Genomic DNA, 23,684 nt, shown 5'->3' with positions numbered 1-23,684 from the left:
TCGGAGTGTGGTGTCAGGAAAATAACCTCACACTCAACGTCAACAAAACAAAGGAGATGATTGTGGACTTCAGGAAACAGCAGAGGGAGCACCCCCCTATCCACATCGACGGGTCAGTAGTGGAGAAGGTGGAAAGTTTTAAGTTCCTCGGTGTACACATCACGGACAAACTGAATTGGTCCACCCACACAGACAGCGTTGTGAAGAAGGCGCAGCAGCGCCTCTTCAACCTCAGGAGGCTGAAGAAATTTGGCTTGTCACATAAAGCACTCACAAACTTCTACAGATGCACAATCGAGAGCATCCTGTCGGGCTGTATCACCGCCTGGTACGGCAACTGCTCCGCCCACAACCGTAAGGCTCTCCAGAGGGTAGTGAGGTCTGCAGAACGCATCACCAGGGGCAAACTACCTGCCCTCCAGGACACCTACACCACCCGATGTCACAGGAAGGCCATAAAGATCATCAAGGACAACAACCACCCAAGCCACTGCCTGTTCACCCCGCTATCATCCAGAAGGCGAGGTCAGTACAGGTGCATCAAAGCAGGGACCGAGAGACTGAAAAACAGCTTCTATCTCAAGGCCATCAGACTGTTAAACAGCCACCACTAACATTTAGCGGCCGCTGCCAACATACTGACTCAACTCCAGCCACTTTAAAAATGGGAATTGATGGAAATTATGTAAAAAATGTACCACTAGCCACTTTAAACAATGCCACTTAATATAATGTTTACATACCCTACATTACCCATCTCATATGTATATACTGTACTCTATATCATCTACTGCATCTTGCCATCTTTATGTAATACATGTACCACTAGCCACTTTAAACTATGCCACTTTATGTTTACATACCCTACAGTACTCATCTCATATGTATATACCGTACTCTATACCATCTACTGCATCTGCCATGCCGTTCTGTACCACCACTCATTCATATATCTTTATGTACATATTCTTTATCCCTTTACACTTGTGTGTGTGTGTAAGGTAGTAGTTGTGGAATTGTTAGGTTAGATTACTTGTTGGTTATTACTGCATTGTCGGAACTAGAAGCACAAGCATTTCGCTACACTCGCATTAACATCTGCTAACCATGTGTATGTGACTAATAAAATTTGATTTGATTTGATTTGATCTTACTTACACAGTCGTCCAGCAGGGGAAAGTTTGCGAAGTTATCGTTCTCTGTTCGTCGTTTCCATAACGGTAGCTTTTTTTGAAAAGCCTTCAGGTTTTCCTCCGCTTCGATGATGTTGACTCCACTGCCCTGCATCTTTTGATTGAGATGATTGAGAGCTGCGAAGATATCAGCCATGTACGCTAAAATGAGAATGAACTCAGAATTTTTGAAGCAATCTGCATGACAATGTTGGTGCTCTTGCAAAAACAGGGCTAATTCCACACGCACAGCAAAAACACGATTCAGGACCTGTCCCCGGGATAACCACTGAACGTTAGAATGGTACAGAAGTACCTCGAATTCAGAGCCCATTTCTTTACACAGCTCACTGAAGATGCGGTGTCTCAGAGCACTAGTTCGCACATAGTTCACGCATTCCACTACAATTTTTAATACTTATGCCAGTTTTGGAGGCAAGGTTTTTGTTGCCAACGCATGCCTGTGCAGAATACAATGCGTAACAATGATGTGTGGTGCATCGGCTTTCACTAGCGCACCAAAACCAGACTTTCTTCCCAGCATGACTGGAGCTCCGTCCGAACAAACTGCAGAAACCATATTCCACGAAAGATTGTTGTCTTTGAAGAAGTCATCCACAAGTTTCTTCACATCGGCTGCCTTAGTTGTTGTTGTAAGAGGCTTACAAAATAAAAAATCTTCCTTTATCACGTCGTCTTTCACATAGCGCACGAATACAGCAAGCTGGCTTAGATTGGAAACGTCTGTGTTCTCGTCGAGTTGAAGGCTGAATTTTGCCGGGCTTGAAATCAGATCTGCAACTACTTGAGCCAAGATGTCTTTGCTCATGTCCTCTATTCTGTCGCTGATGGTGTCATTTGAAAGAGGAATTTGGGATAACTTAACTTCAGCCTCTTTTCCCAGCATAATATTCGCCATCTTCAACACAGATGGTTTTATGAGTGTTTCACCAATGGTGTGTGGTTTGCCCTGCTTTGCGATCAGGTAAGCAACTTCGTACGATGCTGTGAGGATCGGTTTGTTGATGGGTACAAAGCCGAGAACAGGCAGAGTAGCCTTTTCATCGAATCTGGCTCTCTTCACCTTGAATTCAGCGAGCGTTGTGTTCTTGTATTTTCCATCTCCATGCAGCTTAAGGAAGTGTTCTCTTAGTTTTGCCGGTGCTAGACTAGAATTGCTCAACTTGGCATTGCAAATCATGCAGTTAGGACGCTGACTCCCATCACGTTCCGTTATACATGTGAATCCATATTGTACATATTCGTCCGACCACTTTCTTTTTTTGCTCGACATAGTAAGTATGAAGGGATTAAAATATTAAGAAAGAAATCACAAGACGTACCATCACGACAGTCACAAGTCGACTACTGAGCGCACCAAATTCCCTGCAGCACAGATAGGCCAAGCGATGTAGCGTGATCACCTGCAGCCAATGATGGCCAAGCGGGGCGTGTCATCACGAATCATATGAGTCGGATGTGTGTCTTGACCTTCGCCGAACCCCTGGGGTTCGATCGAACCCAGGTTAAGAACCACTGCTTTAGTGACTCCCTCTAACTCTCTCTCTCAACATGCTTTTCCCTAACTGACTGTGAGAAACACTAAATGGGAAACTGCTTTCCTTCCATGCTCTATGGCCTGACAATGTGTGTGTTTATTCTTTGGGGGAGGTGTTGAGGGGCAGTTGAATCTGTCAAAAGGCTTTTCTTATCAGAAATGGGCAACTTGACAGAACTGCTGGTTGCAATTAGTTTAGTAAATGATTACTTTACCCCTTTATGTTGAATTCATGGCCATTTATCAATCTCACCCTCTGGGCAAGGAAACATACATGTTCTTTGAGAAGAACATAAATACAAACTGCTTGAGTCTTTTGGGTGATGAAGTTTCATATGAATCCAGACATTAGTGGTTTCCTGCCCTTAGTCTACAGAACATGTCTATTTTGTCAGAGTTGGCCAGCAGTCTTTGTTGTGGCGGTAGGGTGAGTGGTGTGGGAGGACTTCCTAATGGAAGTCATAATTGCTATGCTGTGGGCGGCTGGTCTGTAGCTTTAACACTGCCTGGAGGACCTTCTGGCTGGCACAAAGTATCTGGTTGCCATAGGCTAAATGGCTACAACAGATACAGCCAGTCAGCTAACTAGCCCATCTACTTAGCTGTTTCTCTCTCTCTCTGCCCTTCTGGTTTGTTAGAGTAAGTCCTGTTTTCTTTACCATCCTGTGTCTTACGGTCTTCCTTCCACACTGTATCTTTAAGAAGACAAACATTTCTTCTTTGCGGGCCATCTGATACATTTTATATTTAAAGCCACAAAGAAGGTGTTGACTTGATTCTTTTGAGATGACTAAAATGAGAATAACTGTTTTTTTCATCCTTAAAATAGCCTTTTCAGGCCTCCTACCATGTTGCCTTATTCAACAGCTTAACAGGAGATTTAGAAACATTATTATGCAAATTTGGACCATTTAAGATGGAGTTTTATTGTATTGTGGGACAACATTGAAGGATTAGGCTAGACAGTAGACACACACTCCCCTTAAGGGGTGAGGAATCATTGGCACTGCAGACTTGGTTTAAGGAGGGATTGAGACGGACTCATAAAGTATTGCAGTACTGCTGCCTCGTCTGTAGAGAAACACCATGTATGGAATTGATTTTGGGAAATACTGTTTCATTGCAATGGAAGAGAGGGTAGACTAGCACGGACAACTGTCTGGAAGGGTTGGCATGTACCACAGAATTTTGTTTGGATGCAGTATATTGCCCCGACTGTTTGAGTTATAGAATGAGGAGAACGAGACCGGGATGGAGTAGAGTAGAAAATACACTACCGTTCAAAAGTTTGGGGTCACTTCGAAATGTCCTTGTTATTTGAAATGGACAAGTTGTTGTCCATTAAAATAACATCAAATTTATCAGAAATACAGTGTAGATATTTGTGAATGACTATAGTAGCTGGAAACGGCTGATTTTAATTACAATTTTTCCCCCATATTTTTTTAATGGAATATATACATAGGTGTACAGAGGCCCATTATCAGCAACCATCACTCCTGTGTTTCAATGGCACGTTGTTAGCTAATCCAAGTTTATCATTTTAAAAGGCTAATTGATCATTAGAAAGCCCTTTTGCAATTATGTTAGCACAGCTGAAAACTGTTGTGCTAATTAAAGAAGCAATACAACTGGCCTTAATTCGGCTAGTTGAGTATCTGGAGCATCAGCATTTGTGGGTTCGATTACAGGCTGAAAATGGCCAGAAACAAATAACTTTCTTCTGAAACTCGTCAGTCTATTCTTGTTCTGAGAAATGAAGGCTATTCCATGCTAGAAATTCCCAAGAAACTGAAGAATTCATACAACGCTGTGTACTACTCCCTTCACAGAACAGTGCAAACTGGCTCTAACCAAAATAGAAAGAGGAGTGGGAGGCCCCGGTGCACAACTGAGCAAGAGCACAAGTACTTTAGTGTGTAGTTTGAGAAACAGACACCTCACAAGTCCTCAACTGGCAGCTTCATTAAATAGTACCAGCAAAACACCAGTCTCAGCATCTACAGTGAAGAGGTGACTCCGGGATGCTGTAGAAGGAAAAGAGGGAAGGAGAAATGTCAAAAGAGGGAGACCACACTTTCCTTGAGTAATATGCATCTTATTTCACTACTAGTAGGGGAACTAAATGGAAGCAGATCCAGTATTAAGGAGATGGCGAGCGGCTACATAGATGCTGGAGGCTACAGGGTTTGTGTTTCTTGGCCAGACTAGGTAAGTGCTGCTCTCTGGAGCCCTCAACCCTGAGAACACAAGAATGTAGAACCAGAACACCTCTTTGGAATTCACAGGCCTTCTAAAAGGAGGAGGTGTGCTGTGCTTGTATTTTCAGGGATTCTAATAGGTGTGCTTTTAGCTACACCATGTACAGATTATGTATAGATTTTTACAAACATCCACCCTAACTACACAACATATAACACAGACATCAATAAACGTTGTAGGTGTTTGGTGACTGTTTGTCTTTGGCTGACCTGCTGGAGGCTTAAAAGACAATGTTACTCTGCCCGGTAAGACTAGACAAGCAACAACATCCTGGACCTCCAGGCAACAATCGCCAGCCAGGGGTTGGTATTCGGTCTTCTCAGTCACTCAACCCCCATCCAGCCCTCTGATTAGAAGTGGGTGCCAGAAACGGCACCATTATGAATGCTCTGGCAGCAGGCTTATGGTCGTGGAGATATAAGACCCCAGCACATCAAATCCAATATTTACATCATAGAGGTGACCCTGAGCAGATGTTGGATATAAGGGGACATGATGTCTGGACAGACCAGGACAGAGGGAGGGACCACCCGGACGGATGCATCACCCACTAGTAGGGGTCCGCTCCCGAAAACAGCAGATTAAACAATGTAATCAGTGGATGACAGTTTAGTTTAACCCCCCAGTACTAGATCCTAGATCTCTCCTGAGTCCTGACCCACAGAGGCAGCAATGTAATCAGTGGATGACAGTTTAGTTTAACCCCCCAGTACTAGATCCTAGATCTCTCCTGAGTCCTGACCCACAGAGGCAGCTAAACCCCAAGATATTACCCCTCAAAATCTTTGCTGTCCTCTCATGCAATGATGTGAGATATTACTGGAAAATAATGGTACAGTGATCACATTCACAATGCACTTTATCTGGATCCACAAAGCAGTGAGGTGTAACTTTCCCAACTATTGAAAAGTTCATACAGATGCCAGATCTTACGATCATGAAAATAAACCCCTTAAATTAACTGCACTGACTAACATACAGACACTCATCATAACCCCTTGGCTTGTTCTGTACTAATCATGCCCCACATTCTGGTGTCTTGACATACTGCCAGGTCACATCACCGGACTGCTAAACAAGACTACAGATGTTTGTTACTGTGTCCATGTTATCACTGCCAACAACCTCTCTGTGTATATATCACACTTCCACTGTGGTCTTCAGCCCCATGGTCAGATTGGGATTAAGAGCTGTGGGGGTTAAAGCCAGCTGGCAGCACCAGTGTGCATGTGTCTGTCTATGCACGCCTGCATCTGCGTTTGTGCATGACGTGTGTTTGTCCCTGCATGCGTGCGCGCATGTGAGGCTAGTGAGGGGAGCCGAAGTGGTATAAAGTTAAAAGGATTGGTGACAGCAGGCTTCAGATTAGGGTTTTGAGCCAGAGGCCACACTGACAGCCTGCATGGCCTGTATCTCATCCCATATCCCTGCTCTGTGACAGCCTGCATGGCCTGTATCTCATCCCATATCCCTGCTCTGTGACAGCCTGCCTGGCCTGTATCTTCTCATCCCATCTCCCTGCTCTGTGACAGCCTGCCTGGCCTGTATCTTCTCATCCCATCTCCCTGCTCTGTGACAGCCTGCCTGGCCTGTATCTTCTCATCCCATCTCCCTGCTCTGTGACAGCCTGCCTGGCCTGTATCTTCTCATCCCATCTCCCTGCTCTGTGACAGCCTGCCTGGCCTGTATCTTCTCATCCCATCTCCCTGCTCTGTGACAGCCTGCCTGGCCTGCATCTTCTCATCCCATCTCCCTGCTCTGTATCTTCTCATCCCATCTCCCTGCTGAGGCCAGTGGGGTGACTGGGTTCTACTTTTCTATAATACTACAGTTTACGGAAAACCTACAGATTAAAAAAAGAAAATGTATACTGACAGCTGATAGTCATCACCCTCTCCCCCTAAAAGAGGTTTACCAGTAAGCCAAATTTAATAGACTGCTTTGCATCTGTGACACACAGGAAGAACATGATAGACAATCAAATTCTTTCCTTGAGAGGATACCCTGATACCTGTCTTGATAAAGCTTCAAGACAGAAGCCAGTTACTTAAATCTCAACAAAAACAACAACTTCTCTGTGAACTATATACTTACTTTCAATGATGGCCGTAATGACATCAGGTCTATTGTCAGTTAACACTGACATGTATACTATCATCAGACTCCTCTGACTTCCAGAATCCACCCTTATCACCTATAAATGATCAAGAAATCTATCAAACATATTGGTTAAATCAGATGTGGTCAGAGAGAGAAGAGGCATTCATAAAAGGATGTTTCCTGTAGATCATGTACTTCCTGTAGCGCCATAAGGAAATGTTCTAACTTAGTATGCCCTCAGACTTCTAGGACCTATGAGATAAGGTCATGTAGAACTTGCACTACTAATAGTTATTTATATGTTAGTGTTCTTGTAATAAGATGTATATTGAAAAAACATTCTGCGCCTTAAAAGTACGCCTTGGAGAACATAACTCCACTATCAGACATCAAGATATCACCTCGCCAGTTGCGAGACACTTTATAGAACAAAATCCTTATATTAATGAATTGCTTTGGATCTAAAAAGTTCATCCACCAGGCAGGATGTGATTACGACAACAAATGACTTAAACGAGAAGCCATGTAGGTAGATCAATTAAATTCTGTATCTCCACATGGTGTAAACACAGAACTAGACTTCACCTCCTTTATAGGCCGCATTTAGGCTGTTATACAAGAACACTGTCCATATCAGATTTTGCATATCGTTGATGAGTCAGTCCAACTATTTATGAACGACTGTGCCTGATGTCCTTTGTGGTAAGCTATCTCAGGAATTGATATCATTTATCCAAGTGAGGAGACACCTAAGCCAATTGATTCATGAATTGCTCTTCGAGCCCACTCCCACACCTTATAATTCTGTATTTTTTTGTGACTAACTTGTAGACCAGAAAAGCCACATTCCTGATTAAAAGCACCTGTTCAGTTCTTTATAAATGCTGTTTTGAATTAAAAGAAAATTGTACTTGCACACTGAAGAAGACTGCAAAGCCAAAACGTCGGTGTACGCTATCCCTGATGCAGTGGGAAAAACCATAATAATGAAATGAGCTTTATGCAACATGTTTTTGATTGCGGACCCATTCCACCTTATGTTTGGGTGATGGGGTTCTCTCATGCTCCAACACATTAACAGACCAGGCTGTGACCATTACCCAGTTTAGCTCTTAACATGGGAAGTTGGCTCATGTACAGTCTGTAAGTGAGAATGGGATTTGGTCTAAGTTCCACTGGTCAAGCTGGGATGAGTGGTGGTTTTAGTGTCACTAAGGGTCTGATTTTATGATTTACTACACTGTCCAGTCCAAAAAGTGGCAAGAATGTGATGAAATGTACACTTTTGGGTTGACTTAACAATGTTTTGAGGGGGGCTTTCTGCCCCCAAATGTATCACCATCTCATCTGAGATTCTGTTAGGTGCTCAGTCAGATTTAGGTTCTGTATCATCAGCTACCCTAGTGGCAGAGGGAGGGTAGTGAACAGTTGGTTATTTTTGGGTGAGGACCTCATCGTTGGGATTTACTCCTAAAAGGAGATTTGAATGATTTTTTTTGGGGGGGGGTAAATGAGGGTCTGCTCTGTGGTGCACATGTTGGAATTTATTTAACCCCCCCTCTGCCCCCTGCTTTGCACCCACCCAACCCAAGCCATCACTCCGCACACTGGAGTAGAGCTCATTCACTGTGTAGCTCTTACAGTGGTACTCAGCTGAAACTCAAATGAAATCCGATTCAGATACAACTTTGACATACCTGTGGCACCTAGACGTGCAGAGTGGTGAAGAGACATGAACCGATAAAAGGACGACCGTTTTGTTGAAAAAGGAACCATTCAGTTAGCGTGACGGTCATCGTACTCTAGCAGGCTTAGTTAGTTAGTGTGATGGTCGTCGTACTCTAGCAGGCTTAGTCTAGCGCGACGGTCGGCGTACTACTAGCAGGCTCAGTTCGTTGGACGTGACGGTGGGCAGTACTGCCAGGAGGGATTGAATTAGCTAATATAATGTGTAGACCCCTATTTTAGCATGTTTAATGTCCAGTTACCACTGGACCAGAAGGCGTCGCATTTTAGTAGGCTCAGTTAGTTAACGTGACCCTCGCCGTACCTTTTGCCGTGCTTAGTTGAGTCTGATGCGTGACGGTCGTCGTATTCTAGCAGGCTGACGTAATGGTCAGCGCAGATGTGGTGTAGGGAGGCTTCTGAAGGCAGCTCAGCCTCACATCTAGCCTGGTCGTCGTACTCTAGCAGGCTTAGTTAGTTAGCGTGACGGTCGTCGTACTCTAGCAGGCTTAGTTAGTTAGCGTGACGGTCGTCGTACTCTAGCAGGCTTAGTTAGTTAGCGTGGCGGTCGTCGTACTCTAGCAGGCTTAGTTAGTTAGCGTGACGGTCGTCGTACTCTAGCAGGCTTAGTTAGTTAGCGTGACGGTCGTCGTACTCTAGCAGGCTTAGTTAGTTAGTGTGACGGTCGTCGTACTCTAGCAGGCTTAGTTAGTTAGTGTGACGGTCGTCGTACTGTAGCAGGCTTAGTTAGTTAGTGTGACGGTCGTCGTACTCTAGCAGGCTTAGTTAGTTAGCGTGACGGTCGTCGTACTCTAGCAGGCTTAGTTAGTTAGTGTGACGGTCGTCGTACTGTAGCAGGCTTAGTTAGTTAGTGTGACGGTCGTCGTACTCTAGCAGGCTTAGTTAGTTAGCGTGACGGTCGTCGTACTCTAGCAGGCTTAGTTAGTTAGTGTGACGGTCGTCGTTCTCTAGCAGGCTTAGTTAGTTAGCGTGACGGTCGTCGTACTCTAGCAGGCTTAGTTAGTTAGCGTGACGGTCGTCGTACTCTAGCAGGCTTAGTTAGTTAGCGTGACGGTCGTCGTACTCTAGCAGGCTTAGTTAGTGTGTGTGACGGTAGTCGTACTCTAGCAGGCTTAGTTAGTTAGTGTGATGGTCGTCGTACTCTAGCAGGCTTAGTTAGTTAGCGTGACGGTCGTCGTACTCTAGCAGGCTTAGTTAGTTAGCGTGACGGTCGTCGTACTCTAGCAGGCTTAGTTAGTTAGCGTGACGGTCGTCGTACTCTAGCAGGCTTAGTTAGTTAGTGTGATGGTCGTCGTACTCTAGCAGGCTTAGTTAGTTAGCGTGACGGTCGTCGTACTCTAGCAGGCTTAGTTAGTTAGCGTGACGGTCGTCGTACTCTAGCAGGCTTAGTTAGTTAGCGTGACGGTCGTCGTACTCTAGCAGGCTTAGTTAGTTAGCGTGACGGTCGTCGTACTCTAGCAGGCTTAGTTAGTGTGTGTGACGGTAGTCGTACTCTAGCAGGCTTAGTTAGTTAGCGTGACGGTCATCGTACTCTAGCAGGCTTAGTTAGTGTGTGTGGTGTCATGCAATGTAAGAAGATGTATCAGCAGTAAGACTAAGAAGGTTTCTCTCTCTGATCTCTCTTCAGTACCTGAGGATCTCTCGCTGGAAGAGAGGGATGAGCTGTCAAACATCCGGCGGAGGAAGAGAGAGCTGCTGGATGATATTGAGGTGGGTAGCCTTGAAGTTGCTGTGGCTCGGCTTAGTAGCTGGCAAAGCTTTGAGAAAAAGTGTTTTTCTGATATGCTCGTGTAGCTTGTATCATTTTCTCAGAATGTCTAATCCCTGTCTAGGTCTCTGTTCATTAGGTTGAATAATTTTCTCTGAATGAGCTTATTCCAAGATACCAATTATATTTCCTTTTCTTCCCCTCTCAGCGCTTGAAGTTTGAGATAGCTGAAGTCATGACTGAGATCGAGCAACTAACGTGTGTAGGAGAGAGGTGGGTGAACAGCCCATGGTCTCATTCACTGGTGCTTGCATTTGATTTTCACTGTTCTAACGAGAAGACTGAACAAGTATGTGTTGTGCAGTGATTTCAATCAGTCTTAGCTGGTGTACCATATCTAATGTCCTTACCCAAAATGTGACTGAACTATTTTATAATCTCATCTATCAGCCTGCTCAGTTTCCTATCATTAGTTGATTCAATCTGGCTCAATGTATACAGCACTAATGGGTCTGTCTGAACAGCTGAAGGTTGAAAAGGTACCTTTTTACATGTAAAGTAATGTTGATGTTTTTTAAGTTGGTTGGTTGTATAGAAGGTTATTCATGGTTTTTCTTCCATGTCATGTCTCACAGCAAAATTACACAGAGGAACAAACAGATTGCCATGGGGAGGAAGAAATTCAACATGGATCCTAAGAAGGTATTTTCAGGTTGAAATGTTTATGATCAGAGCCTCAGGATTCAGGGATGGCCACATCTTCAGTCTTTTATTTCAGCTCTGGGATAGCTTTTGGCGGGGTTGTGTCCAGTAATGTACCCCTGTGATATTAAAAGCTATGTTTATGTTTGTACGTATGGCCCAGGCTTCTTTGATGGCCTCTTTTATTTCAGTCCCGGAATGGCTTTTCTGGGTGTTGTCTAGTAATGGACCCCTGTCATATACTGCTGCTCTGATAGAATCATTCACCAATGATTGAGATAAACAGTCCACTGTCTGTCCTCCATCTTGTGTTCCAGGGGATCCAGTTTCTCCTGGAAAACGACCTTCTGCAGCACACCCCAGAAGACATCTCTCAGTTCCTCTACAAGGGTGAGGGCCTGAACAAGACTGTCATCGGAGATTACTTAGGGGAGCGGTAAGCCATCCCATCTACAGTGGCTTGTGCAAGTATTCACCCCCTAGGCAGTTTTCCTATTTTGTTGCCTTACAACCTGGAATTAAAATAGATTTTTGGGGGGTTTGTATCATTGGATTTATACAACATGCCACACAATATTTTTTTATTGTGAAACAAACAAGAAATAACACAAAAGAACTGAACTTGAGTGTGCATAACTATTCACCCCCCCAAAGTCAATACTTTGTAGAGCCACCTTTTGCAGCAATTACAGCTGCAAGTCTCTTGGGGTATGTCTCTAAGCTTGACACATCTAGCCACTGGGATTATTTTTTCTCCCATTCTTCAAGGCAAAACTGCTCCAGCTCCTTCAAGTTGGATGGGTTCCGCTGGTGTACAGCAATCTTTAAGTCATACCACAGATTCTCAATTGCATTGAGGTCTGGGTTTTGACTAGGCCATTCCAAGACATTTAAATGTTTCCCCTTAAACCACTCGAGCCTCTCTGATTAATGCCCTCCTTGCCTGGTCCGTGAGTTTTGGTGGGCGGCCCTCTCTTGGCAGGTTTGTTGTGGTGCCATGTTCTTTCCATTTTTGAATAATGGATTTAATGGTGCTCTGTGGGATGTCCAAAGTTTCGGATATTTTTTTTATAACCCAACCCTGATCTGTACTTCTTCACAACTTTGTCCCTGACCTGTTTGGAGATTTCCTTGGTCTTCATAGTGCCCCTTGCTTAGTGGTGTGACAGACTCTGGGGCCTTTCAGAACAGGTGTGTGTGTGTGTATATATACTGAGATCATGTGACGGATCATGTGGCAATTAGATTGCACACAGGTGGACTGTTTTGAACTAATTATGTGACTTCTGAAGGTAATTGGTTGCACCAGATCTTGTTAAGGGACATCAAAGCAAAGGGGGTGAATACATACAGTGGGGCAAAAAAGTATTTAGTCAGCCACCAATTGTGCAAGTTCTCCCACTTAAAAAGATGAGAGAGGCCTGTAATTTTCATCATAGGTACACTTCAACTATGACAGACAAAATGAGAAAAAAAAATCCAGAAAATCACATTAAAGGATTTTTTATGAATTTATTTGCAAATTATGGTGGAAAATAAGTATTTGGTCACCTACAAACAAGCAAGATTTCTGGCTCTCACAGACCTGTAACTTCTTCTTTAAGAGGCTCCTCTGTCCTCCACTCGTTACCTGTATTAATGGCACCTGTTTGAACTTGTTATCAGTATAAAAGACACCTGTCCACAACCTCAAACAGTCACACTCCAAACTCCACTATGGCCAAGACCAAAGAGCTGTCAAAGGACACCAGAAACAAAATTGTAGACCTGCACCAGGCTGGGAAGACTGAATCTGCAATAGGTAAGCAGCTTGGTTTGAAGAAATCAACTGTGGGAGCAATTATTAGGAAATGGAAGACATACAAGACCACTGATAATCTCCCTCGATCTGGGGCTCCACGCAAGATCTCACCCCGTGGGTTCAGAATGATCACAAGAACGGTGAGGAAAAATCCCAGAACCACACGGGGGGACCTAGTGAATGACCTGCAGAGAGCTGGGACCAAAGTAACAAAGCCTACCATCAGTAACACACTACGCCGCCAGGGACTCAAATCCTGCAGTGCCAGACGTGTCCCCCTGCTTAAGCCAGTACATGTCCAGGCCCGTCTGAAGTTTGCTAGAGAACATTTGGATGATCCAGAAGAAGATTGGGAGAATGTCATAATGTCACTTTTTGGTAAAAACTCAACTCGTTGTGTTTGGAGGACAAAGAATGCTGAGTTGCATCCAAAGAACACCATACCTACTGTGAAGCATGGGGGTGGAAACATCATGCTTTGGGGCTGTTTTTCTGCAAAGGGACCAGGACGACTGATCCGTGTAAAGGAAAGAATGAATGGGGCCATGTATCGTGAGATTTTGAGTGAAAACCTCCTTCCATCAGCAAGGGCATTGAAGATGAAACGTGGCTGGGTCTTTCAGCATGACAATGATCCCAAACACACCGCCCGGGCAACGGAGTGGCTTCGTAAGAAGCATTTCAAGGTCCTGGAGTGGCCTAGCCAGTCTCCAGATCTCAACCCCATAGAAAATCTTTGGAGGGAGTTGAAAGTCCGTGTTGCCCAGCAACAGCCCCAAAACATCACTGCTCTAGAGGAGATCTGCATGGAGGAATGGGCCAAAATACCAGCAACAGTGTGTGAAAACCTTGTGAAGACTTATGTTTGACCTCTGTCATTGCCAACAAAGGGTATATAACAAAGTATTGAGATAAACTTTTGTTAATGACCAAATACTTATTTTCCACCATAATTTGCAAATAAATTCATTAAAAATCCTACAATGTGATTTTCTGGATTTATTTTTCTCATTTTGTCTGTCATAGTTGAAGTGTACCTATGATGAAAATTACAGGCCTCTCTCATCTTTTTAAGTGGGAGAACTTGCACAATTGGTGGCTGACTAAATACTTTTTTGCCCCACTGTATGCACGCACCACTTTTCAGTTTTTATTTTAATTTTTTTAACAAAGTTTTAAAAAAATCACCAATTTGAACTATTTTGTGTATGTCCATTACATGAAAATCTATTTAAATTACAGGTTGTAATGCAACAAAATAGGAAAAACGCCAAGCCGGTGAATACTTTTGCAAGGCACTGTATCTGCCTAGTAGAGATACTGTTTTCTCTCCCTGTCATGCTTATAAAGCCGTGCTGCAGATTTATGTCCACCTCTTTATTAGTCCATTCGTTCCCTGATTCTGAGGCCATCTCCGCGGGTTATTATGGTCTGGATTTATTGATGAAAGTGGCCACCTGGTTCCCTCAGAATACAAATCACCTTGGCAACGATTTGTCGTGGGTGTCTTGCCACCCCACTGTGAACACCTGACTAGCCATAAAAAAATACTTAATTTCGCCATTTAACTCAGCGCAGAAACACACTCTCAGGTAAGAGGTCGGGGGCTGGCTTGGGACTAGAGATACAGCAGTTTATATGACTTAAAGACAACACTGCTGGCAGCTTCAGATGACTCACTACACGACCAAAAGTATGTGGACACCTGCTCATCGAACATCTCATTCCAAAATCATGGGCATTAATATGGAGTTGGTCCCCCCTTTGCTGCTACAACAGCATCCACTCTTCTGGGAAGGCTCTCCACTAGATGTTGGAACATTGCAGCGGGGACTTGTGATTATTCAGCCACAAGCATTAGTGAAATGAGGCACTGATGTTAGGCGATTAGGCGTGGCTTGCAGTCGACGTTCCAATTCATCCCTAAGGTGTTCGATGGGGTTGAGGTTAGAGCTTTTTGCAGGACAGTGAAGTTCTTCCACACTGATCTCGACCTCGCTTTGTGCACGAGGGCATTGTCATGCTGTAGTGTTAAGGTTTCCCTTCACTGGAACTAAGGGGCCTAGCCCGAAACAACAGGAAAAATAGCCCCAGAACGTTATTCCTCCTCCACCAAACTTTACAGTTGGCATTGTGCATTCGAGCATGTAGCGTTCTCCTTGCATCCGCCAAACCCAGTCTGTTCGTCTGTTGGCCTGCCAGATGGGGATGCGTGTTTCATCACTCCAGCGAACACGCTTCCACTGCTCCAGAGTCCAATGGCTGTGAGCTTTACACCACTCCAGCCGACACTTGGCATTGCGCATGGCGCTTTCATGAAGCTCACAAACAGTTCTTGTGCTGACGTTGCTTCCAGAGGCAGTTTGGAACTCTGTAGTGAGTGCTGCAACTGAGGACAGGCTATTTTTATGCGCTACGCGCTTCAGCACTCGGCTGTCCCATTCTGTGTGCTTGTGTGGCCTACCACTTTGCGGCTTTGACCAACTGACTTATTGGAAAGGTGGCATGTTGAAAGTCACTGAGCTCTTCAGTGAGGCCATTCTACTGACAATGTTTGTATATGGAAATTGCATGGCTGTGTGTTCGATTTTATACACCTGTCAGCAACGGGTGTGGCTGAAATAGCCGAATACACTAATTTCAAGGGGTGTCCACATACTCCGTCTGTCTGTCACATTGTAATTACAGATGTGTGAGAGAGATGAGCCCTTATGGAAGGTAACGGATTTTCACGTTTTGCACATGTAAAACCATGTGGTTTTGGAACATTTCACATGTGATCACATAATTTATCACGTGGATTAATGGTGATTCCCTGAACAGTGGATAGGATGTCACCGGAACATCACAAAATAGTCGCAGTATTGTGTGTAGATTGAGGGGGGGGGGGAAACAATTCTAATCCATTTTAGAATAAGGCTGTAATGTAACAATGTGGAAAAAGTCAAGGGGTCTGAATACTTTCCGAATGCACTGTATTTGACACTTTACTATATGATTACACTGTATGTTTATTTATACAGTAACTATTATTCAACATGTCGTCACCTGGGATTTGAACCCACAACCTCTTGGTTCACGGCATTCCAATACTTCTGCTATGCCACAATGTCTGTGTTAACTGATTTTCACCTGTATTCCTACACTTTGGACTTCAAAGAAACTCAGCGTTGTTGAAAATACTCTGAAGAAAAACTATATTTATCACAGTGATTCAGGAGTATCATTAAACCAGAATAATATGCACCACCAACATTAGACAACTGTACAGAAAACCCTCAAATTGATTATATCAATTAAGTCAGAAAAACTGATAACTAAAATAGCAGTCAGATGGCACTCTGTTGCTCAGTGTAGAGATGTACTATAGGTCATGAATGTGTAGGGGACTTCTGAGAATGCTACAGACTTTGTGGTGCAGCAGAAAGATTAGCATACCCCAAATCCCAGGTGGGGTAATATTGAAAGTCATCATTTTAAATGTAATCATAATGTCATTAATTAAAGTTTTTTTTTTTACACAGCATTCCACTTCCCTTAACCTCCATACCATTTAATTTATTTCCTTACAAAAAAAAACACATGACAATGCTAATTAAATATAATCACATGTATTAAATTTAGTTTCACATGTGAGGACAATAACATGTTTTCACCTCACATTGAAGAATTGAAGATTCACATGTGAAACTGGATTTTCACACGTGAACATCGGACTCTGTTTTACATGTGAAAAATGTTAATTTTGCATCCCCAGGTTGTCAAATTTATTTCACGAGTTAACGTTTTCACGTGTAGTTTCACGTTATCACATGTTGCTTTTGCATGTTGTCATGTGAAACATGTGAATTTCAAATGGTTTTTCCGTAAGGGAGTGTGCGAGTCTGTCTTGAATGACACAATCAGATGGGGTCTGATCAATGTTTTAGTAATCTTGTCCTGATTTCCACGCTTTTCCTAACTCCTGTTGATACAATACAAGTTTACATTTTCTCAGATTAATGTTTTAAGTGAGATATTGACAAAATTCTGTAGTACATCAATAATAAAACTGTTTTTATTAGTATGATCGGTTCTTTAGAAGAGATTGTTTCTTAGATATTTCTCTCTATTTACTTAACTTTGTTTGGTTGCCTTCTGAAGTTTGAGTGATTATATATATACAGTGGGGAGAACAAGTATTTGATACACTGCCGATTTTGCAGGTTTTCCTACTTACAAAGCATGTAGAGGTCTGTAATTTTTATCATATGTACACTTCAACTGTGAGAGATGGAATCTAAAACAAAAATCCAGAAAATCACATTGTATGATTTTTAAGTAATTAATTTGCATTTTATTGCATGACATAAGTATTTGATCACCTACCAACCAGTAAGAATTCCGGCTCTCACAGACCTGTTAGTTTTTCTTTAAGAAGCTCTCCTGTTCTCCATTCATTACCTGTATTAACTGCACCTGTTTGAACTCGTTACCTGTATAAAAGACACCTGTCCACACACTCAATCAAGCAGACTCCAACCTCTCCACAATGGCCAAGACCAGAGAGCTGTGTAAGGACATCAGGGATAAAATTGTAGACCTGCACAAGGCTGGGAAGGGCTACAGGACAATAGGCAAGCAGCTTGGTGAGAAGGCAACAACTGTTGGCGCAATTATTAAAAAATGGAAGAAGTTCAAGATGACAGTCAATCACCCTCAGTCTGGGGCTCCATGCAAGATCTCACCTCGTGGGGCATCAATGATCATGAGGAAGGTGAGGGATCAGCCCAGAACTACACGGCAGGACTTAGTCAATGACCTGAAGAGAGCTAGGACCACAGTCTCAAAGAAAACCATTAGTAACACACTACGCCGTCATGGATTAAAATCCTGCAGCGCACGCAAGGTCCCCCTGCTCAAACCAGCGCATGTCCAGGCCCATCTGAAGTTTGCCAATGACCATCTGGATGATCCAGAGGAGGAATGGGAGAAGGTCATGTGGTCTGATGAGACAAAAATAGAGCTTTTTGGTCTAAACTCCACTCGCCGTGTTTGGAGGAAGAAGAAGGATGAGTACAACCCCAAGAACACCGTGAAGCATGGAGGTGAAAACATCATTCTTTGGGGATGCTTTTCTGCAAAGGGGACAGGACGACTGCACCGTATTGAGGGGAGGATGGATGGGGCCATGTATCGCGAGATCTTGGCCAACAACCTCCTTCCCTCAGTAAGAGCATTGAAGATGGGTCGTGGCTGGGTCTTCCAGCATGACAACGACCCGAAACACACAGCCAGGGCAACTAAGGAGTGGCTCCGTAAGAAGCATCTCAAGGTCCTGGAGTGGCCTAGCCAGTCTCCAGACCTGAACCCAATAGAAAATCTTTGGAGGGAGCTGAAAGTCCGTATTGGCCAGCGACAGCCCCGAAACCTGAAGGATCTGGAGAAGGTCTGTATGGAGGAGTGGGACAAAATCCCTGCTGCAGTGTGTGCAAACCTGGTCAAGAACTACAGGAAACGTATGATCTCTGTAATTGCAAACAAAGGTTTCTGTACCAAATATTAAGTTCTGCTTGTCTGTTGAATCAAATACTTATGGCATGCAATAAAATGCTAAATAATTACTTAAAAATCATACAATGTGATTTTCTGGATTTTTGACCTCTACATGCTTTGTAAGTAGGAAACACTGCCGATTTTGCAGGTTATCAAATACTTCTTCTCCCCACTGTGTATGTATGTATATATATATACAAACACAATGAGTGTTCAAGCTCGAACATTCAAATGGATGTTACATAAACAACATCAGAGGACCACAGGCCACATAGCTTCAAAGGTGATGTTGACTTTCTCTCAAACTCCCCTTTGGCGCTGCAACAAATCTCTCTCACAGAAGGCTCCTGTGTCTGGATTCTGTGTCTTGTTTTTCATCAATCAAATGCACCCTGGACCATGCCAGCTCCTCGAGGTATCGGGATCCATTTCAGTAGGCCAGCTCTTCGAGGTATCGGGATCCATTTCAGTAGGCCAGCACCTCGAGGTATCGGGATCCATTTCAGTAGGCCAGCTCTTCGAGGTATCGGGATCCATTTCAGTAGGCCAGCACCTCGAGGTATCGGGATCCATTTCAGTAGGCCAGCACCTCGAGGTATCGGGATCCATTTCAGTAGGCCAGCACCTCGAGGTATCGGGATCCATTTCAGTAGGCCAGCACCTCGAGGTATCGGGATCCATTTCAGTAGGCCAGCACCTCGAGGTATCGGGATCCATTTCAGTAGGCCAGCACCTCGAGGTATCGGGATCCATTTCAGTAGGCCAGCACCTCGCGGTATCGGGATCCATTTCAGTAGGCCAGCTATTAGATTGCTTCCAGACTCCTGCAGCGCTGCTTTGTATGTCAATGAAGGCAGACATATGTCTGGAATTCAAAGGAAAAAGCATCTGCTTGGACAAAAGAACATTCACAGTGGAAATATTGTTTTCCCCTTCTGGGCTCAACCTGTGTGTGCAACTATTCCATCTCTTCTCCAGGACACGTTTTATATTCCCTTGATAATATTCCCATTCCTTGCTCTGGAAAAATGCCTTGAGGAAAAAGCATTTCCTGATGGGATTACATGTCCTTGTGTCCCCAGAGATGAGTTTAACCTCGATGTACTACAGGCATTCGTAGAGCTTCATGAGTTTGCTGACCTCAACCTCGTCCAGGCCTTAAGGTGAGCTATGTGTTTCTCTCATCTAACAGGGAACAAACTGAACAAAACTGGCTTTATAAGGAACTGATGGAGACGTTTATACTTCTATATGGTACACACACAATACTGATATTGAAAAATGTGTTCAATGAGGTGCTAAGTGTCAATGTTTCTGCTCTGTCTGTTGCAGGCAGTTCCTGTGGAGTTTTCGTCTACCTGGTGAGGCTCAGAAAATTGACCGGATGATGGAGGCGTTTGCCTCGCGGTACTGCGGCTGTAACCCTGGGGTGTTCCAGTCAACAGGTCTGATCCTCAGCATTCAACACTGTCTACCTCCCAAATGGTACTTTTGACCAGGGCCCATAGTCGTATACTATATAGGAAATAGGGTGCCATTTTGGACTTACAGATGGTGAATGTCCGCTCACTGTTTTAGGTTAGTTCATATGTGTTTTAGTGTAGCAGCGTTTTGAACACCGTGGGTCTATGACACCCTCAGCCTTGTTATTCAATTATCACTAATGAATACTTCCTGATATTGATTGGAGACAATTGCCATCTGTCCTGGGTCAAAAGTTCACATGTGGACTGAACAACAAGTATTTAGCCACTAGAACATCCGTCCAGGCGGCCATGTAAGCAAAAAGATGTATGAAATACACCAGCATTGGATGAGACTACTGTAGCGCTGTTAGAGAGGGGGAAAGACTTTTGTTGTGGCGTCAGGCAGGTATTTACACTGCTGATATGAAAGGAGTAGGAGAGTACTGCTACCAAACACACATCAGCAGAAGAGACTGCCTAGAGTGTAGTCTGTTGGCCAGTGGAGAGGAAGGATAAGACACACCATATAACCACTAGTCACAGCACGGGTAACCCAACCAATAATAATGATTAGAGCAATTAGAGGCAACAGATATTAAAGAACCCAGTCATCAACATTATAAGATTTGCAATATCCGTATTCATTTCCAGAGCGGGGGAGTGTGTGTGAGTGTTGAATAGCGGGAACCTGGTTACTGAGATTTACTGCCCAAAACCACTACCTTTTCCCGGGATAAGTAACTGCGAGAAACCGGTAAATGATTTATATGAACAGTATGGTGTGAAATGGAACTGTTCAATTATAGCCTATGCAATGTCTAAATCTGACTTCTCTACAGCCTCTACATGATGAATCAATGCTCAGGGTGGGGACAGACGGCCCATCTCAGTATAGAGCGCAGTTCACCATGCATGTAGACCTATCATCTCATCATGGTCACTTTTTTTCTTGTGACATGAAGGCCTACATTTGTTGCAGCATAGCCTATGCTACAGTAATATAAAGACCCAATGTGCGTCTAATTTACCCATCTCCATCTGGATTTTTTTATTGGCGCTGCAGAGTTTTTAAAACATCCTATCACTTGAATATCGTTGCTTTAAAGCGGTGCATGTGTGAGCAGTCTCTCTCTCACCATCAACTCTAGATTTCCTAGCCTCAGGTAATACATTCACTGCAGTATTAGCCTTATTACAGTGCGTTGAAAAAGTATTCATCCCCCTTGGTATTTGTCCTATTTTGTTGCATTACAACCTGTAAGTTAAGTGGATTTTTATTTGGATTTCATGTAATGGACACACACCAAATAATCAATTGGTAAAGTGAAATTGAAAAATTACTTGTTTATTAAAAAATTAATAATTTAAAACTGAAAACTGGTGTGTGCATATGTATTCACCCCCTTTGCTATGAAGCCCCTAAATAAGATCTGGTGCAACCAATTACCTTCAGGTGTCACATAGTTAGTTAGATTGCACACAGGTGGACTTTATTTAAGTGTCACATGATCTCAGTGTTTATTAAAAAATTGTTTTGTCCTATTTTGTCCAGGATGGCACATCAATGCGAGCTGTGGCAAAAAGGTTTGCTGTGTCTGTCAGCGTAGTGTCCAGAGCATGGAGGCGCTACCAGGAGAAAGGCCAGTACATCAGGAGACGTGGAGGAGGCCGTAGGAGGGCAACAACCCACTGCTCAAAAAAATAAAGGGAACACTTAAACAACACAATGTAACTCCAAGTCAATCACACTTCTGTGAAATCAAACTGTCCACTTAGGAAGCAACACTGATTGACAATAAATTTCACATGCTGTTGTGCAAATGGAATAGACAAAAGGTGGAAATTATAGGCAATTAGCAAGACACCCCCAAAAAAGGAGTGATTCTGCAGGTGGTGACCACAGACCACTTCTCAGTTCCTATGCTTCCTGGCTGATGTTTTGGTCACTTTTGAATGCTGGCGGTGCTCTCACTCTAGTGGTAGCATGAGACGGAGTCTACAACCCACACAAGTGGCTCAGGTAGTGCAGTTCATCCAGGATGGCACATCAATGCGAGCTGTGGCAAAAAGGTTTGCTGTGTCTGTCAGCGTAGTGTCCAGAGCATGGAGGCGCTACCAGGAGAAAGGCCAGTACATCAGGAGACGTGGAGGAGGCCGTAGGAGGGCAACAACCCAGCTTCAGGACCGCTACCTCCGCCTTTGTGCAAGGAGGTGCACTGCCAGCGCCCTGCAAAATGACCTCCAGCAGGCCACAAATCTGACCCACTGGGAATGTGATGAAAGAAATAAAAGCTGAAATAAATAATTCTCTCTACTATTATTCTGACATTTCAAATTCTTAAAATAAAGTGGTGATCCTAACTGACCTAAGATGGAATTCTTACTAGGATTAAATGTCAGGAATTGTGAAAGCCAAATACATTTAAACTCTGTTTTTCACAATTCCTGACATTTAATCCTAGTAAAAATTCCATATATATATATATACACATACACATACACACACACACACACACATTCTCAGCAAAAAAAGAAACGTCCCTTTTTCAGGACCCAAGTAACTTCACAGACCTTCATTGTAAAGGTTTTAAACACTGTTTTCCCATGCTTGTTCAATGAACCATAAACAATTAATGAACATTCACCTGTGTGGTGGAAGAGTGGCGTTGTTACCCCACTCTTCCACCAAGGCACCTGCAAGTTCCCGGACATTTCTGGTTGGAATTGCCCTAGCCCTCACCCTCCGATCCAACAGGTCCCAGACGTGCTCAATGGGATTGAGAGCTGGGCACTTCGCTGGCCATGGCAGAACACTGACATTCCTGTCTTGCAGGAAATCATGCACAGGAACGAGCAGTATGGCTTGTGGCATTGTCATGCTGGAGGGTCATGTCAGAATGAACCTGCAGGAAGGGTACCACATGAGGGAGGAGGTTGTCTTCCCTGTAACGCACAGCGTTGAGATTGCCTGCAATGACAACAAGCTCAGTCCGATGATGCTGTGACACACCGCCCCAGACCATGACGGACCCTCCACCTCCAAATCGATCCCGCTCCAGAGTACAGGCCTTGGTGTAACGCTCATTCCTTTGACAATAAACGCAAATCAGACCCTTGGTGAGACAAAACCGCGACTTGTCAGTGAAGAGCACAGAGCAGAGTCCTGTCCACGGTCCAGCGACAGTGGGTTTGTTGCCGGTGATGTCTGGTGAGGACCTGCCTTACAACAGGCCTACAAGCCCTCAGTCCGGCCTCTCTCAGCCTATTGCGGACAGTCTGAGCACTGATGGAGGGATTGTGCGTTCCTGGTGTAACTCGGGCAGTTGTTGTTGCCATCCTGTACCTGTCCCGCAGGTGTGATGCTCGGATGTACCGATTCTGTGCAGGTGTTACACGTGGTCTGCCACTGTGAGGACTATCAGCTGTCCGTCCTGTCTCCCTGTAGTGCTGTCTTGGGCGTCTCACAGTATGGACATTGCAATTTATTTCCCTGGCCACAGCTGCAGTCCTCATGCCTCCTTGCAGCATGCCAAAGGCATGTTCACGCAGATGATCAGGGACCGTGGTTCATCTTTTGGTGTTTTCCAGAGTCAGTAGAAAGGCCTCTTTATTGTCCTTACTGTGACTAATTGCC

The 23,684-nt window shown here is 44.0% G+C and overlaps 1 protein-coding gene across 2 annotated transcripts in view; it reads left to right on the top strand.

The window, feature by feature from the left end:
• LOC139571368 (cytohesin-3) overlaps nt 1-23,684 on the top strand; it is a 51,267-nt gene that overhangs the window by 7,188 nt on the left and 20,395 nt on the right. For both annotated transcript variants that reach the window (XM_071394177.1, XM_071394178.1), the window contains exons 2-7: nt 10,466-10,548; nt 10,755-10,819; nt 11,182-11,248; nt 11,566-11,684; nt 19,667-19,747; nt 19,917-20,029. In XM_071394177.1, the coding sequence (XP_071250278.1) occupies nt 10,466-10,548; nt 10,755-10,819; nt 11,182-11,248; nt 11,566-11,684; nt 19,667-19,747; nt 19,917-20,029 (528 nt within the window). The remainder of the gene's footprint in view (nt 1-10,465; nt 10,549-10,754; nt 10,820-11,181; nt 11,249-11,565; nt 11,685-19,666; nt 19,748-19,916; nt 20,030-23,684) is intronic.

Source organism: Salvelinus alpinus, chromosome 3, assembly GCF_045679555.1.
Source record: "Salvelinus alpinus chromosome 3, SLU_Salpinus.1, whole genome shotgun sequence".
Lineage (NCBI taxonomy): Eukaryota > Metazoa > Chordata > Actinopteri > Salmoniformes > Salmonidae > Salvelinus > Salvelinus alpinus.
This window is presented reverse-complemented; position numbering and strand designations above follow the sequence as displayed.